General features: G+C 43.1%; 1 protein-coding gene across 1 annotated transcript in view; it reads right to left on the reverse strand.

The window, feature by feature from the left end:
- XPO5 (exportin 5) overlaps positions 1 to 18,193 on the reverse strand; it is a 58,905-nt gene that overhangs the window by 13,279 nt on the left and 27,433 nt on the right. The window contains exons 13-25 of the mRNA XM_060244474.1: positions 17,541 to 17,669; positions 16,913 to 17,028; positions 15,257 to 15,412; positions 14,573 to 14,614; positions 13,631 to 13,720; positions 11,389 to 11,588; positions 10,715 to 10,814; positions 9,924 to 10,105; positions 4,308 to 4,408; positions 3,822 to 3,918; positions 3,211 to 3,347; positions 2,230 to 2,327; positions 206 to 252 (exon numbers count right to left, since the gene is read on the reverse strand). Coding sequence (XP_060100457.1) covers positions 206 to 252; positions 2,230 to 2,327; positions 3,211 to 3,347; positions 3,822 to 3,918; positions 4,308 to 4,408; positions 9,924 to 10,105; positions 10,715 to 10,814; positions 11,389 to 11,588; positions 13,631 to 13,720; positions 14,573 to 14,614; positions 15,257 to 15,412; positions 16,913 to 17,028; positions 17,541 to 17,669 — 1,495 coding nt within the window. The remainder of the gene's footprint in view (positions 1 to 205; positions 253 to 2,229; positions 2,328 to 3,210; positions 3,348 to 3,821; positions 3,919 to 4,307; positions 4,409 to 9,923; positions 10,106 to 10,714; positions 10,815 to 11,388; positions 11,589 to 13,630; positions 13,721 to 14,572; positions 14,615 to 15,256; positions 15,413 to 16,912; positions 17,029 to 17,540; positions 17,670 to 18,193) is intronic.

Raw genomic sequence — 18,193 nt, forward strand, 5'->3', positions numbered from 1 at the left:
CTGCAGAACAAGAAAACTGATAACTCCAGAAGCGTTCTCCAGAGAGAGACATTTTTGTATTCCCATTTGCTATGAATACCCCCTTCGGAAGATGTTTAATACAATCCTGGGAGCAACTGCTACAGACCAACAGTGGAAGGGGAAATGGAAAAATGCAAGTTTCAAACAGCAGCCCTTTCCATCTTGATTAAGCCACCACTCTTACCAAAGCAGACTTCGTTGGTTGATGACTTGCCATTTCTGGGACAGCCTCTGTCAGAGAAGGAAAAAAAGCAACACAAAACAGGATGACATAATCAATGGCATACATTCATCAGCATGCATATTCTGTATTTAAAACTTTTGAGATTCCACATCAAGGCTACCCAAATGCAATGTCAATAAAAACTGTTCTGTAACCTGTATATCAGGGGATTTTGTGGGACTGGGCTATGCGTGTCATAAAATGCAATGCCAGGCAGCAGAGATATAAACTTTACAAAGGATACAAACATAAATATATTATTTGTTTTACTTAAAATACAAACATGCTTAAACTCTTGCAATATTTTGTTTAATATGGAAAGATGGGGGAATAGTGGATTTGGTGATGCAGTTTTAAAAATAAAACATCCAGAAGAAGCACAAGGATCACAGCAGAAACTAAAAACAAACTAAAACTATAAAATTCTCTGAGCCTAGAAAAACATGAAATGGATGAGCACTGCAAGCTTCTTCCCCCCCCGCCCCTCCTCTGGTCTACTCAGATGGGCAATGGCTCTCCAGTGAAATATCCCTCTTTGGCTATGGTTTCCCCAGTTAGAGTACTCACTAGTCACCAGTTCTCAGGACCATTCAGCAGGGACAAGCTGGTTTAAGGCATCAACTCTTTTCAACTCCAGCAAGCAACAGCTTCAGCTGGTCATACAAACACTGGAAAGTGAAACGAGCTCCACTCCATGGAAATACACTGCGGCACAATTTTGCAAAGAAAATGTGGAATGGATTTTCCATTAAGGTCTCTTGTCCCAGATAGACTACTCCCAGAGTAGCTTGTCTGGGTGCAGAGACCTTAACGGAAAATCCATTCTGCATCTCCTTTGCAACTTTGCAAGCTGGGAAGAGCTTCCTGCTGAAGCCAGTAAAGAGAAGGCAGAGGGAGCTGGAAACTTCAGCAGCCTCGGAGCTTCAAAGGCTGAGGACGGGAGGAGGAGGAGGGGGGAGAAAAGAGCAGTGAGCCTGATTAAAGCTCTTGGGGGGGCCAGGTGCAGCCCATGGGCCACACTTTTGACCAGGGCTTCTTTTGAGCAGGAACGCACAGAAACACAGTTCTGACTGGCTTGGCCAGGGTTCTGGCTCAAAAAAAAAAAAAAGTTTCCAGCAGAGGGAAGGCACTAGGCAGCCACATGCTTTCAGACCATGTGCTCTGCCCTCTCTGCCTCCAACGGGCTTCCAAAGAGAGCAAGCGATGCAGAGCCATCCACGAGTATCCTCTCCTGGGAGAAGCTGGGCCTGCAGCTGCCCGCTCTGCCACACATGGCTCTCTTTTTCCGGCCATTGGGGTGGGGGAACAAGATCTCTCATTGGGCTGTCTGAGAACACATATCCATGTAATGCAGCTGATGGCACTGTACTGTTCTGTGGCAATATGTGGAAAGTAACCTACTGAAAGGGTGATGTCACTTCTGGTGATGTCAAGGGGTGTGGCCTAATATGAAAATGAGCTCCTGCTGGGCTTTTTCTACAAAAAGTTCTGCTTTTGACACCCCTGCTGTATATATTATGCAACTGAGCATCTGTTTACATAATCCAGTTGGCTTCTGTTTTTTCCCATAATAGGTAATAAAAAAACAGCATCAAGGCACACAAATTCAATCTTTCTCTCTCTTCCCTGCACCGGAGAATCTGCAGTTATATCCTCCACACACATCTGAGATTTCACCAAGCACTGAGCACATAGTTTGACGCTCCTAGGCCCATTACTAAGCTAAAATATAATTCAAAGCCACTGTGCTACAGTGATTCTAGTTTTGGTATTGGGTATTGAAAACCCAGGTTGGAATCTGTCTCTAGTTATGAAACTTTCTGTGTATTTGAGCAAATTCCCATTCTGAGCTCCTTGGAGGAAAGGCTGAATGTAGGTGTAACAAATACCTAAGAAAAAACCCTGGAAACAGCATGGAAACACTGACTGGTACTCGCAACTAAAAACACAAATCACACACATATGCATGCTCCGCTCTTCCTTACCATATGTAAATAGGTGAAGAGTGGCCCAAGTATAGGACAGATAAGAGTTTCATAGTGTTCTGGTGGGCAAGAGAGGACCAAGGGTTTCACAAACACACCTGTATAGAGCTAGTTAAAGAATTTATGCAGCACATATGAACATCAAGTTTTAAGATTCCACATCAAGACAACCCAATGCTTTGTCACCAACTGGCCCTGCTGGTGGACCTCTTGATGGCACCTGGGTTTTGACCATTGTGTGATGCAGAGTTTTGAACTTGGAAGGGCACTGGCCTGATCCAACATGACTTCTCTTATGTTCTTATCAACATTTTCCTGATGCAAATGTCCTACTGACAAAAGTTCTTCTTTACTGATAAAGCCTTCTGGGCAACACAGCAATGTCAAATGAAATCATGAAGAACTTGCCCAGAGCTCTCCAGCTCCTTTTGAGAGGCCTGCTGAAAGTTTTTAGAAAGTGGGTGGGGCCAGGTAGGGCTTTTGTGTAGCACAGCTTCTGTTTGGCCATTAGGGATCTGATTAGCCATGCAGATTTTTAGAAAGTTGCCACCACAACACAATTATCTTCAGGGCTTTTTTTGAGCAGGAATGCTGTTCCGGCTGGCTTGGTGTTAGGGGGTGTGGCCTAATATGCAAATGAGTCACTGCTGGGCTTTTTCTACCAAAAAAGCCCTGATTATCTTCATTGCATGACTGAAAATAAGCTGCCCATGAAAATAATATAACAATATGTTAATCTTAAAAGACATCATGTTAAATAGAGCTTCTGCCTCAAATGTTTCAGAGTTACTACCAAGTTACTGCATGACTTCATTCCCTGACATTTTGCGGTTGGCACTGTCTCCCGCAGGCCGCAGCAGAATTTCAAAAAGGCAGGGGATCCTGTCTTGGTTGAATTGTGTTATATTTTGTAATCCGCCTTGAGTCTCAGCAAGCATGGCAGGCTACAAATGAAATAAACATACAATGAACAAAGGATACGAAGCATAGGGCGGAGTCTGTAGTCAGGGATGTTGGTAAGATTGACAAAGGCAGAGTTAAGAAGGTCAGTTGCTAGGCCATCAACAGTGTAGAAATCTTGCTGCATTGATGAGCCAGCATTCCCCAGAATATGGAAGCTGCAATTCAAATGGTACAGTCCAGGATCCGATAACCAGAAATATACTGCTTCTGTAAATGGGGATTCTACTACATTATCAGAACTAATAAATTAGCCAGGAATTTGCAAAATTCTTTAGTGTCATCTGAGCTGCTGACCATTAATACAACTGGTAATGTTCAGTTCCATAATTAACTGGATATCTACTAAAAAACAGGAATTTGTTATCCTTGCAGCTAAAAGAATTTTATTATGCATCTTTGCATTGCTACAAATACAAAAAAACTTGAGGGCAATAACCAATGGAATAAGAAAAGCATCAGATTAGAATGTGATGGCCTCTTTCATCAGGATTAAGTGGTGCAAGAAGATTTTACAAAACAATATCCTGCTGAGGAAACTGCTGTTGTGATAGGCTATGCAAAAACAAAGTCATCTCCAGACTATTAGCACTCATCGATATGGTACTATTGGAAACTACTGAGGGTCTTACCAGTTGTCATACAAGGTACAGAAAAAACCCTGCATCCTTTCCAAGACTGTTTTGTAAACAGGAGAATCATAAAGCTCCAGAAGAGGTTGAGGAAGGCCTATAAAGAGAAAACTAGTATCAGCCAAACAAAGTCACCACTAGAAACACAGAAAGTTGTAATGGAGAAACTAATCACTAGACAAAATCACAAAATGATACTATTCGGAAAGCATTTACAGAATGCATTGTGTGGGGTGGATTTTGCCCCCAACACACACTAAGAAAAGTGCAGGCAGGAACTCAAACCTCTGGCAACTGTGTGTGACTTCTTGGGGGAAACTATCTCAGCCTTTAGGAATTAGTGATTTGGAAAAATGAAGCATTTGACCGTTTTAAAGAGATTCTACTGATAGTTACTGAACATGAAAACAGCTCCTGCGTTTTGAAAAAAATGAAGTGTTTGTAAGGCAAACACAGAACATGAAAGCACTGTAAGTGGATACTTACCTAGGATGGCATTTTTCTCAACTTCCAGCATCTCCAAGGCCTTTACAAAGGTTTCTCCAAATTTAGCCACCATCTCTGGCATATACAGAATGTTGTGGGTCCTGTAACAGAACATGGAGTCACAGTGTCACCAATTGTGCCCATTAGCCATCTGGCAGTGGAAAATTGCCTTCAGCTTGTGAACAGCTCCTGTGTCGGGTAATGAGGAAGGTGAGACCAAGCACTTGTGCATGGGATCCCCCTTCCTTACCAAGAAAAGCACTCATCTGTTGGGGACATGGAGAAGACTCCACTTTGTGCAGAGGGTACTAGTTGCCCCACACAACAGTTACCCTCAGCTCACCTCATCTCAGCCCTTTGAAATGCTGGCTGCAATGCACAAGAGAAGGCCACTGTTGGCAAGAGGCATCATAACCCCAGGCAAGTTACGTTTCTAGCAAGATCCTCTGCTCCCACTGACTTACAGAGGAAAGGCTGCCTCACCTCTGAAACACACACACTGCCCCCCTAAGGATGGGTCACAGTCCCTAGAATGGCAGGTGGCACTGGATGAATGCAGCGGCTTAGCAATAATGCTCACATGCTACAAGCAGCTGTGTGGCAGTGAGATGTCCCTCCTAAAGGGAGCACAGCTCTGCAGGGAGGGACCCCCGTTCAGCCAAGGGTGACCTCTCTCTTGCCATCCAGGCCAAACAGGGTCCCTCACCAGAAAGATGTAACATCTGAGTGGGAGGGGGGGAAGGGTCTCTGTCTCACCTACCTCTCTCCTTTGAGACCTCAGACCTCCACTCAGGGCTTCGGCAATGCACACAGCACAAATTCAGCAGCCCAACAGCACAGCAGCCTCCGCCAAACCTGCAATGCCACTGTGCCTGCTGCTAGAGGTGATCAAGGGTAACTCAGTATCTCCCCCTAGAGCAGCATTTTCCCAGAGTGAGAGAATACAGGGAGAACAAAGGACTAGGATGTGAGGCGGCCGGGGCAGGCCTCTCAACTGCTTTCCAGTGTCTCAGCTTTCATTTTTTAGAAGTCTCTAGCTGTTATACTTGTGAAGAAAACCTTCAAGAACGTGACCCAAGTGCAACCAATGCAGCGATGTCTGCCTGAGCTTGCAGAGAGCCTGGAACAATAGTTGTGAACTGCCCATTCATTTCAAAGGGTGCTAAAAGAGGCTGCAAAAAAGGAGAAGCATCATATTATGAAGACCAAATAACGACTAGTTTTGGCTAAGCCTTTAAGCACCATGTTAGGGACTTAATTGTTTAATCATTATTGTTACCCTCAAGAAATGCTGACATGGAGAAGTATGCAAAATGCTGCCCTTGGGGACTTGCACATCCCGGTATGATAACCAGACCCCCTTTCACAGAGCCCAACAACAGCATTAGCCAGAACATTTTTTCTGTTTTAAAACAGCTTCTCTTTGCAGTTTTCAAATCTGTTTCAATATGGTTTTGAAGTTTTATTGTTCTAGGTTTGAATTTAAGGCAGAATGGAGTACTGACTCTCAAAGAATGGGCAGCAAGGTATACATAGTTATAGGGTATAAATGCTACTGCCCGACCTTCTTACAATACATGCTTACTTGCTCAGTATACAAGGATGTAGCTGCCAGTAATATGACAGGAGAAAGGTGAAAATTCTAGCAGGCTAAACTAAGGATGCTGAGGAATGTAGTGGTCAGCATCATTCCCTATATGTGCTTGATAAAAAAGATGCATATCTCTGTAGGTTAACACTTTCTTCTTATTGTTGAACACTTTTATAACTTGATTCTACAGACACTGAAGGCAATTTGAGATTCGCTAGGAGAAAGTACCAGTGTTCTTAACCCAACTGTCAAAAATGAAGGCAGAGAACCGGAGATAATAATGAACAGACAGAAACATTTGAAAGAACAGTAGGCACTGGAAGTATGTCTCAAGCAATGAGTAGTACACTTGCGTGGCTAATAGACACTTGACCTCAAACCATGCCAGGCATCAAAGACATTTCCTGATCACTGAAATCAAACAGCATGAGCCTTTCCAGAACTTCTCAGAGGTCCAGCAGGTGGGGAGAGAGAGAGAGAGAGAGAGAGATAACTGAGCTGCAGTAGGGCCTTTATTACTCCGTACCAGCAGCATCTTTTTAGCTTATCCTTATTTCATGGTATATTTACTTACTACTCCTACTGATAACATCCCTTGTGAAATTTTTTTAATTTATAGTGAAATTATTTATTGGGAAAAGTCATCAATGTAGTATTTAACTGATGTGAGGAACAGTGTTAAATGAAAATTAGTTACTGGGACATATTGCTTAAGATGAATGTGAATATTGAGGGTGTTTTAACAAGTCCACATATACATGATGCAAAGTATTATTATAAGTACACTTGTTTAAGAGAAGGCAAAAATTATTTCCTGGATATGCATGGGGTTGATTCCAGACTAATATTTCTGCAGACACAAATATTTCCACCCATGGATCATGGTTTTCCCCTTCCCCAACAGCCTCAAATGCTGTTTCCCCCCTCCAAATCCTGGGGGTTCCTGTTCTCCAGGAATGCAGGGGAGGGGAGATCATGGTCTGCAGGTGGAATTCCTTGCACTTACAGAAACATTAGTCTGGATCCAAGTTATTGGAACCCCTTGGGGAACAGTCACCCAGCCCTCATCAGCAACTAATTATTGTAGTCACCAGTAGTTCCCCAAAGCTGCCTTTCCATGCACAACATCATCCCCTCAATTACTCTTCCTTGCTTGTCTTTTAACCATTCTCCCAAACTTGTTCTCTCCCATTTTTTCCCCAGATGTACAAGACTAGAACAGTGGCTGCAAAGGTGTCAGTAAGAAGAGGGAGGCAACCATTAAACAATGATTGGTCCTATTTGACACACAGCCCTCAAATAGCAGCCACAAAACAACTTTCTTCTCGGTATAGAATACTTTATTCAACTGTAAAGATCCATAGGCCTGGAAGAGGTAGCGGGTGAACACAAAGTGTCTCATGAACTCTGTGCAAAAGGACAGAAGGCACCATTATTTTGGTTCAGAATCCACTAAGGAAGTAAAAATTGCAATAGAACAAGAAATGCTGACAGGTTAGAGAAGTTGAAATATCAAGGGTAAGAAGAGTAAAGGGTGAGAATCCTGCAGAAACATTCAACAAGATGCAACTAGGCAGCCAACAGGAAAGTTAGATCAAGAGGAAAAAGTTTACCATATAGCAATGCATTTTGTAAACTGAAAAGCTTGCACTGATTTAAAGCTGTTACATGTTAACTATATACAATTAACTGGTCATCTTCCCAAAGGCTTAGCAAAAACAGCTTTATACACAACTTACCTTTATGCAGACTATTAGCTGTATCCACAGCTTCACCTGTTGCAGAGCACAAGGTACCATGCAAGAAACTCGGAGAAGAACAAGTGCAACTATTTACTCGATGCTATTATCTTTCCAGATGTGATCATTCATGATAGCAGTGCCTTGTGTGCAAATGCTACCAATTTGCATCCACCCAAGGGTTTTTAGTGTTCTCATAATCCAGTTCTTTGGCACTAGCAAATTCTGGATTGTGCATTTGTGTGCTATTTAGTTAAGCAACATTTAGTGAATTCACTGTAAAACGGAAGGGGGCCAATCATAGAGTATGTCTTTTGTATGCAGAGTGTCCCAGGTTTACTTTTTGGCATCTCCAGTTAAGAGATCTCAGTTACCTGAGTTTTGGGGAAGTCCTTTCTCTATCTTGAGAACCCAGTCCTAGTAAATGATAAAGAAGCTAAGCAGAATCATGGCCTGATTTAGTGTAGGACAGCACTATATACTCAATACACCCACTCAGGCAAGGTAGGGAAAGAGGCATCAGTTGCCCCCAATGTTTTTACACAGAAAAGTGAAATAAACAAAGTGGGAGCTGTGCCATTTCAGATTTCAGGGAATACAGTCTCTTAAATCATTATGTTAAAAAACAGTGTATCTGGGAGAAAAGTTTCAGCTTTTTACAAACAAGTAATTTTTTTCATACAAAAAAAAGCCGTTTCTTGCCAGCAGTCTGAAGGGCAACATACAACCCATACTGTCTTTTCAAAAGTCTACTAGCACATTCTCAGCTTCATCTACTAGATGTGCAGAACAGGCTCTACAAACTCTTAGAGTGAGGCAAAAAAATTTACTATAGGCTGTGACTGTCATGAGTGGTGGTGTAATTTTTATTTTTAAAAGTATTAACTGTTATTTTATAGAAAGTACCTAAGGCAGAGCTTCAGATAAGGAACAACGCATAACCATAACTTCAGGATCTCCCAGAAAAAGACCAGGAGCCTTCAAGTTGCAGTACAGATGATGCTAAGTACACATGTTCATTGTGTTAGAATGGCACAGAAACAACTCAGGCTCCAGTATGGATACTATTTAATAAAAGAAAAGGCAGACTGAGTTCACATATGGGAGTTGCTAACATAGAAGTGTGGAAGGTCTTGGCATTTATCACAGTAGTGGGAGACAGCACTGGTTATCCTAATCCTCATTAAATAATGTGCACTGTATTGCATCAATATCACAGCTAGATGATATATGTATTTCCTGTGGCAAATGTTCTTTTGCACAATCATTCTAGCTCAGACCACATGTTCATCTGGTTTAGCTTCTTGAGAGTACCCATTTACTCTGTGTCAGAGGAAGCATTCAATTTCTTCAGCACACATAGTGAGCATCGGGGCTGCTCCTCAGCAAACATAGTTTCATAAATCTTGCCATCTTAGCATTCAGCAGCAAGTCTTCCTAAACATCACAATCAACTTAACTGAATTATATTGAACTGAAATCCCACTCCTTGTTTTTCCCCCCAAAGGGAATACTCTTTGTATTTGGTTGAACTATAATAACATCAGTGGAGCTGAGGTCCCATGTTACCATTTTCCCACAAGAAAAAGCCTCAATATCTGCCACCAATATAATCAGCAATCTGTCTTTCGGGAGATAACACTTTACCCACTACACTAAAATGAACTCAGCAGTTAAGAGCTTGAAGCGTAAAATGAGGTGTGGAGAGTAGATAGAAAATGCACAGCATTAAAGAGCAGTTTGGCAGGCCTGAAGAAAGGTCAAGAATATTTCATGTAAAAAGCTGCATTTAATTTTTTTTATATAGCTGGAAGAAACCAACTCTGTCAGAATCTGTCTTGTTTTGTATCCCATACTTCTTCAAGGAGCTCAGGATTTATTGGATTATTCTCTCTTCTTCCATTTTATCCGTACAACCCTATGGACTAGGACTCGGTCAGGTTGGTGTGCGTAATTTCTCCTGCTCCCATTTAATCTTAACAACCTGCTTGTGAAGCAGGTTGTGCTGAGAGCAAATGACTGGCCCAGGATTGCCAAAGGAGGTTCAAGGTGGGTAGAATTTTAACTCATGCCTCCCTGATCCTAGTCCAAAACTCTAACCAGTATATGACACCAAATCTCCTGAGTTCCAAAAGGCAGGACAGAATTTAGAACTCCTTTACTCATCTCCTTCCATGCAATACATAAGTTCCTCATCAGTGGATTTAATGGGAGAATTGGCTGCTCTGAGTACCACTGTTCCCAGCATTTTCACTACAAGACCAGAATCATGCAACCTGGACTCACCTTATGAGAGCAAGCAAGTTGTCAAGAAGTTTCAGGACTTGCACAGAACAAGGGTTACGATAGATAGGATTGCCATTAGGCATGTACCCAACCACAAATCCTCCAGCCTTTGCCTCTTCCAGCGAAGTGGGCCAACGTGCACGTTTTACAACTCCCAAAATGGTGTACACACAAAAGCTTATCTGTACAGAAACAAACAGATGTCAAAAGAATTCTTCTAACCAAGGGAGAACAAAAGGTCAAAAGAGTCATTTTCCTTGGAAGTGCATCATTTTTAAGGGTTTTTATTCTATTATGGAGATCACTTTTGATTAGGAAAAAAGTGTGATGAACATTTGATAACATATATACTGTTTCCCATCTTGGACTGAAAAAAGATCTGTATTTACATAATAATCTGCCTTTCTCACTGAGACGCAGTATGAAAGCTTTTAATAGCCTAGTCAACAACAAAAAATCAGCATCTGGCAATGTCAGATCTTGCAAAAAATCTTTTTCTGAAAGTCCAGTCAAAGCAATGTAGAGAAATATGTTTTGTCATGGGATTGGATACACAAAAGATTGAGTGCCCTTCCTTGCAGGAGGAATCAGTCAAATATCTAATGTGAACCCTTTCTGTCCAAAGAACTGCCATACTCCAAAATACCTACGATCAGAGAATGAGATAGATATTTAAAATGTTTTTAAGAAACCTAGGATACACATTGCAGAATAAACAAATTGTGAAGCCTATCCATCTGTGGAAGAAAGAGTCTACAATATGACTCTACAATATGACAGTTCCTACTTACTCTAGAACGGTTGAGACCACAGGGATCTTCCATGATTGGATCTGCTATTTTGTTATCAGCACCAACATAGTGGATAAAGTCTTCAGAATTCACCAAGACTCTAATCCACACACAAACAGGAATAGAGAAAATAAGATGAGTTAGAGTGGCAAATGTCTACTCCTTAGTACTAATAAATCCCAACTGACCCAAATAATTATTGTGGAGAAAAGGCAGTCATCTATTACCAGTTCTCATTAATATGCATTTACTTGCCATGTTTCTTTAAAGAATATGCTAAATTGCAGTATTAACAGCGTGTCTGCAATGGTTGGCAGAATGGTTTCTTATGAGTATATGGAAAAGCACAACATAACACAACCAGTTACAGGACTCACCTACTGCATTGTCCAGTTTAGCTCTGTACATTTTTGCTTTGAGCTGTATTAGAGAAGCACTGATCTGATAGCCTAGATTAAACTGATCTCATCAGAACTCAGAAGCTAAGCAGGGTTGTTAGCCCCAGTTAGTATTTGGATGGGAGACCACCAAGAATACCAGGGTTGCTACACAGAGGCAGGCAACTGCAAACTACCTCTGGATGTCTGTTGCTTCAAAAACTATGGGACTGCATGTCAGCTGTGACTTGATTAAAAAAACCAAAAAAAGTAGAGGAATAATTAAAGTTCTTGCACCTTTTCATATCTTCAGACAGCCAAAGGGTAGCAACAGGAGACATGAGCTCTTCCAAGAAAACTTTCTGCCGTTGATAATCCTTGAACTGATTGCTGATAAGAACAAGGGCTTCCATGAGAGCACATTTCTCCATCTGAGTCAGGAGCAGCTCATTGGATAACAACTGCTTCACATGGTTATATAGCATGTCAAAGTTTGGCTGGAATAAACAGATTCAAGGGTCAGTCAACTGAAAAATCAAAAATAAGACTTACTGCCTGCATTTATTCCCACATAAAAAATGAAGGGAAGTAACTGCCTTCTCTTAAGACAGTGTCACAGCTAGGGTGGCCAGATTGTCCCGGTCACCCGGGAAAGTCCCGCTTCTGGCCGCAAATTCCCGCCTCCAGGGCTGGCTATACTGGGACCATTAGAGATCCCTGTTTAGCCAGCCAGAGGAGCCGGCGGGCCGCGCACGCGGGCGGGAGTGTCCCTGCGCGTGCGCACGGCGATTGGCGGCGGTGTGGCGGGCTCTGAGCATGCGTGGGGCCAGGAGAGTGGGCGGCGTAGGGTCCGCCACACCGCCACCAATCGCCGTGCGCACGCGCAGGGACGCTCCCTCACTCGCCGCCTTCCACGCCCGTGCGCGCGGCCCAGTGGCGGAGAAGCCGGCGCTGGAGGCCTGCGGGGGGAGGCGGCAGCAGCGTGGCGGGAGGCCCCGGGTCGGTGGGCTCGGCCGCCTCCTCCTCAGCCCCCGCCAGCAGCACCAGCCGCCGCTGCGCCTCCTGGCCAGCCTGCCCGGAGGCGAGGCCGCCACCCGCCCTGGAAGAAGGTAAGCAGGCAGGGAGGGAGCCGAAAGTGGGGGGGGGGGGCGCGCGGCTGGCGGCGGCCAGCCTTCCTTCCTTCCCTCCTCCCCTCCCTTCCTCCTTCCTCCCTCCTGCCTTTCTTCCTTCCTTCCCTCCTGAAGCAGCCTGTAGGTCACTTCCGGTTTCCTGTCCTGCATCTCGACCTGTGTTATTAGTGACAGGCTGCTTCGGTGGGCCGCTGCGCCTGCCCCCTGGGTCCCACAACAATGGGACCGATGCCACAGGGACGGGCGCGAAACACTCTATAACCCCTCAAAAGAACAGCAGTCTAGCTCGCTTCCCCCGTGCCCTGCCGCCATAAGCCTCAAGGGGGCTCATTTTGCGGCATCTCCCAGCGGGAGGGTGGCACCCACACGGGACACATATCAAATGAAAGAGGGGGCGCAGGGCTATCAGAAACAGCCGGCGGAGGGAGTCGGGAGACCCCCCCACTGGGGGATCCACACCCCGAAAGTGATGAAGGTGGCACAGATAGAGCCAACAGAGCAAACAGGACAAAATAAATAGGCTGCATTATGCAGCACAGTCTCACTGGAATCTCACTGGAATCTGACTGGCTTCTCAGCATGGAACCCGTTCTCTCTAGTCTTCTCACTTTGAAAAAAGTAAAAAAAGAGTTTTATTTAACTTTATTTCCCCCTTTCCCTCTCTATAAATAATCTTGGTGTTTCTGGCGATGATATTTGGGGGATTTTTGGGGACGTCACAGGAAGTGCTGTGAAGTCACTTCCTGTTTCCGGCAGTGGCATTTGGGGGAAATGATGTCATTTGGGGGAAATGATGTCACTTCCTGCTTCCGGCAGGTGGCGCCGGGGGGGGGGGAGATGATGTCACAGGAAATGATGTCACTTCCTGCTTCCGGCAGGTGGCGCGGGGGAAATGATGTCACAGGAAGTGATGTCACTTCCTGTTTCCGGCGCCGCGCACGCACACACACATTCCTTCCCCCCTCAAGGTGTCCCTGGCTGGCCTGCAGATATTATGGCCACCCTAGAGTTTTCTGCAGCAAACATTTATCATATGAAAGCTACTCATGCAGTCCAATTAAGTTATCAGATATGTGTATACTGTTTTCCACAGCTACCATAAATGGTGGAGCTGTCATCAGCTTTAGAATCCAAGCACTCACTCTGAATCTTATACCTACTCTCTACTCTTTACATTTTCCCAGCTCTTTCATAAGACATCTGGTCTCAGCACAAGGTAGATCAGTGTTACCATCCAGCCCAAACACACACATGCCATTATCTAAATTCGATTTGCTAAAAATAGCAGTAAGAAACAAACACACTGATCAAAGGAGCTTTAAACCACAAGCAGCAATACTTCCCAAATCCCTCAGGAACAGCCCATGTTGGAAAGTGCTGTCCCTTTGGATACAAATTCAATTAAGTACCAGAACAAGTTGAGGGTAATCTCGACACATCTTTATGATTGAAGAGCAGGCATGTCTTCTCACATTTTTCACTGCACGGGTTCTTGGGGCCTGGGAAAGCAAACCAACAAAATTTCAACATAACATTTTATTTTTAAGGTTTTATTTATGGATGGGCACAAACCTCCAGTTCGTGAATCACGAACTGGCTATGTTAGTCAGGAAATTAGGTTTGTGAAAAGGCTTGCACCCCTCCCTAGTCAGATTCAGGACCTTTTGAATTCTGTTGCCCTACAGAATCAGCTACTGGCTGAGACCTGACTTTCTGCATCATGTACAGACAGTACAAACATTTTACTTAAAACTCAGTTTTAAAGTGTATCCAATGTAGTTCTCACTACATTGTTTAGAGAACCCTGGAAGACAAATGCCTCCATGGACAACAGGTTGCTGGATGCTATGGAGGAAGGCTATCATGTGACAGGTTTGTATCATGACAGGATTCTGGTGAGAGAAAAGAGAAGGGGTTGGAGGTCTACAAAAGCATTTAAATCAAAATGGTGGTCCCTGGGTTTCTAAAGTCAGAGAACCACAGTAAGAGTAAAGACATCGCCTTATAGGATAAATGCACTTTTTTGAGATATTGTTTCCATCAACACGCAGTGGTGGACAGGTGTCAATATCTGTACACAGTACTATGCACAGTTGGGAACTAAAAGATGCACACGGCTAATACTGAAATTTACCTCCCAAGGGGCATAATGTATTACAGTACCTTGGCTCCACTATATACTGTAATCCAGTGACTACAACAGCATTGACAGAGCTTTCTGTTAAGCATGCCTCATCATTAGAATCATAAAAATAACTTAGATTCTGTTAGTCTAACAGAGATGCTAACTTGCTGTGTGATCCTATAAGAAATTGCACCATTTTAGTATAATGTAGCTCAAATGTACTTACCTTGCTTTCTTCTACAACCTCAAAAGTAACAGACACAAAGAGCTAAGGGAACAAGAACAAATGTCAGTTATTAGTAGTCTTTCTTTCCCAATTGCCCAATACTAGTTAACCTATGAACAACTGTACACATGTATAAATGTTCCTTTATCAGGTTATGTTCCTGTTCCCAATAAAACACAAGACTTCAGAAAATGAATAGGATTTCATCAGGTGGTAGATCTCCTTTAACAGCAAAGACCAATACAGTATTCAGATCTTACACTATTTCCCTGGCCAGACAACTTCACAATTTTTACCCTTTTTAGAACTAAGCGAACTTCAGAAGATGGTGGAAGACAGGAGGGCCCGGCGTGACAAAAAACAAGGATAATACAGAGACAAGAAGACTGATATATGCTGTTCTGAGTTCCCTAGAGGAAGAATGGGATAAAAATGTATCAAATAAGTAAACCTCCCCCCACCATCTAGCCATCTAGTACAGTTCTCCCAATCTTGTGACTCGTCTTGATTAATCCACAACCTCACAAGTTTATTAATCCATCTGAACAACTGTTGTGGTCCAGTCATGACAAAGTTTGTAGTTTTCCTAGTGCTACCCTATAAAAAGTTCAGTGGTAAGGACTGCATGGTATTATGTCACTCTCAAAGCCTATCGTGTCACAGGGTCAGTGCAGAAGTGCTTACCTTGGAAAGAACTTCTGGCAGGTATTCTGGTCTGTAAGTGACAAATGGAAAGAGTGCAGAGACATTAGACAGGACACAAGACAAGATGAGTGGATCCTTCGTTTCAAAATTCAGAACCAGCTGTAGCAGCTCTATGCCATCAGACACTGGAATCTCCTGTAACAATAGAAAGGGAAAAGAGCAATGCTCAATGCATTGTGGTCTTGAAGAATGCCAAATTCCTCCCCAAGCAAAGCCTCAAGTCCGACTGTACTTTTGGCTGAAATCTGACAATCCTAATAAGTGCAGAAATATCATTCTGATCCCCCAGCCACCATGCCCATACTGTATTCTCCTGAAGCAAGAACAATTGGCAAATTATGACAACATACATGGATGGGAGTTAAAATTCAGTGCTGTGGCAGGGAAAATCTGAGCTTACTGGATATTGAATAATCAGGTTTATTTTGCACCATAGGTTGACATTTCCTTCTAGCAATACGCTTATGCAGAGTACAAAGCATTTAGCAACATTAGCACAGCTATGGGCGCCTATAAAATCATTCAGTGTATTGTTCAACCATTCAACCTTCACCAACAGAGTTAGCATTGAGTCCCTGGATTCACCAGGCTGTTAGAATTCCCATCTGGAAACTGATTTTCTGCAAGTTCTCATAAAATGCCTGGTCCTATTGTATCTGAAAACTTTCTAGAAGCAGGGAGAAGCACAGGTTGAGAGCAGTGTTCCCTCTGAGCTGAGTTGGCGTGAGCTAGCTCACAGATTTTTAGCCTCTGGCTCACACATTTTTGTCTTAGCTCAGGAAGGATGACTCCAGAGCACACTAATTTATGCAGTAGCCCACAACTTTAATGCCAGTAGCTCACAAAGCAGAATTTTTGCTCACAAGACTCTGCAGCTTAGAGGAAACATTGGTTGAGAGCAACTACTTTCTTTGGCTGTACAAGGCACACAGTACCAGAGCAACAATACAGTAATGGACACATTTGAAAACACTAATGTCCCTGCCCCAGCTCCTTTTGTGAGGCTTTAAGGACTTTTGCAATCTCATTTTTGCCCATAGACTGACATGTTCAGCATCACCCTGCATTTCTATTTTGATTCTTCTGGCAGTTGCTTGGCAATAGAGGTCTGGATTTGCTGCAAGTACAGCCCTATAAATGCATTCTCTCTGTGATGTAGCTGCTGCTGCAAAAGTGCCCATTTCCACACTGCAGTGGTAATGTATGAGTGTTCCATATCATATGGATAGACTGGATTATCGGAATACTTCCTAAATCAGCAGCTTTAACAGAGAGGATATCGGCAAAGAACTATTTATTTGAGGTTGAACATCCATATTTTATCAATGTAACACAGAAGAACTTCCTGCAAATAATCATGTAACAAGAGCAATGTTGGAACTAGGCCTTATATGCTGAAAGTTTACCAGTCACAAAACTGGTACAATTGAATTAAGCACCTACAATTTCCCCATCTTTTAATCTTCATTTTAAAAAGCTACACTTGAACATTATCATTAAATAGACATTTTCCAAGGAACACAAGATCACATAAAAATATTCAGCTTTGACTACTGCTGGCTCATGTTCCCCAGGACTTGCTTTTTAAGAGTCTGCCATCCAGAAGACAACACCTAAAAGATCTGGGCTACATACTTCCTTATCCAGTGTCCGGAACATTGGGCTAACGATGCTCTCCAAGAAAAAGGTCATAGCATCCCACTGTACGAAGGAAGGAGAAAAGATGGAGCACAGGCCTTCACCAGTTTTCGCTAGAAGAGAAAAAAGGAGAAAGATGAAACACCTCTGGACTTCTAGCAACATAAAGCTTCCCCCGCTGGATGAAAATTTACTTTCCCACACCAGTCGATAATGCAAAAAGCTCCCAGAAAAATCCCCAGCATTGTAATCTTATTGGAGACCAGAGGGATATTTTTGTTTACAGTAAGAACAAACCAATTGATTGGATTCTACAGGGAGGAAAATGCAGCTGAATCTGACAATTTCTTTAAAAACTGTTTTTGCTAAAAATAAAACATTTATTTACAATATTTCAGAACTGCCCCTCAGCTGAAGCTCCAAAGGTAGGTCACATGACAATCTACAAATACTGAAAGAACTACTGAGTGACAATTCTGTTTTGGACCCTTGCCCACCCACTTGTTTCTGCATCTACTAGCTTATTAAAAGTCTCAATAAGAACTGTCTGAGCAGGAGTAAGAAAAGTTAGCTGTGCTCTACTGCTGGGTGTCAGAGCTTTTTCTCCTTTTCTAAGGAAACTTACAGTTCATGGGGCCAATATCAACTGGTGAAGACAGTTGGTATTTCAGCCACTCCCCTGCCATCTGAAAACCAGTCCGTGGGTCCAGGCGACATGCCATCCTTATCACTTCTCCTTGCTGGGCTCGGAAAGCTGCCAAGGAAATTGAACACAAAGAGCCCAGTTTGGATGCAACAAAAGAACACTGCCCACTACTAAACTAAGTTTGAGTCCAGTAGCACCTTTAAAACCAACAAAGTTTTTATTTAAGGCATAAGCTTTCATGAGCAAGTACACTTCTTCAGATTCAGTGAAACAGTATTTTCTCAACCATTTCATATAGGAAGTGGGGGTAAGTTGCCATAAGGGGCTAGTTAGAGTTAAGTAACTGGGCAATTATAGCTGAGATTGGATTAAGGCAGCATAAAGCTTACACTTTGAATAAAACTTTGTTGGACTCAAAACTTTGTTCTGCTGCTTCAGACCAACCCAGCTGAAACTACCCAATGCTGAAAGTGGAAGCACTTTTTGCAATACAGCCACACAGACTGCCACTGCAGCTGCCATTAGGGATGCCCAGATGGCAGCTCCTCATCTGCCTGGTTGAGCACTTTGATGCTAAATCAGAAGTAGGAAAAAAGTGTATCTTGCAAAACCAAGCTTTTTTCTGTAGGGTC

Source organism: Heteronotia binoei, chromosome 1, assembly GCF_032191835.1.
Source record: "Heteronotia binoei isolate CCM8104 ecotype False Entrance Well chromosome 1, APGP_CSIRO_Hbin_v1, whole genome shotgun sequence".
Lineage (NCBI taxonomy): Eukaryota > Metazoa > Chordata > Lepidosauria > Squamata > Gekkonidae > Heteronotia > Heteronotia binoei.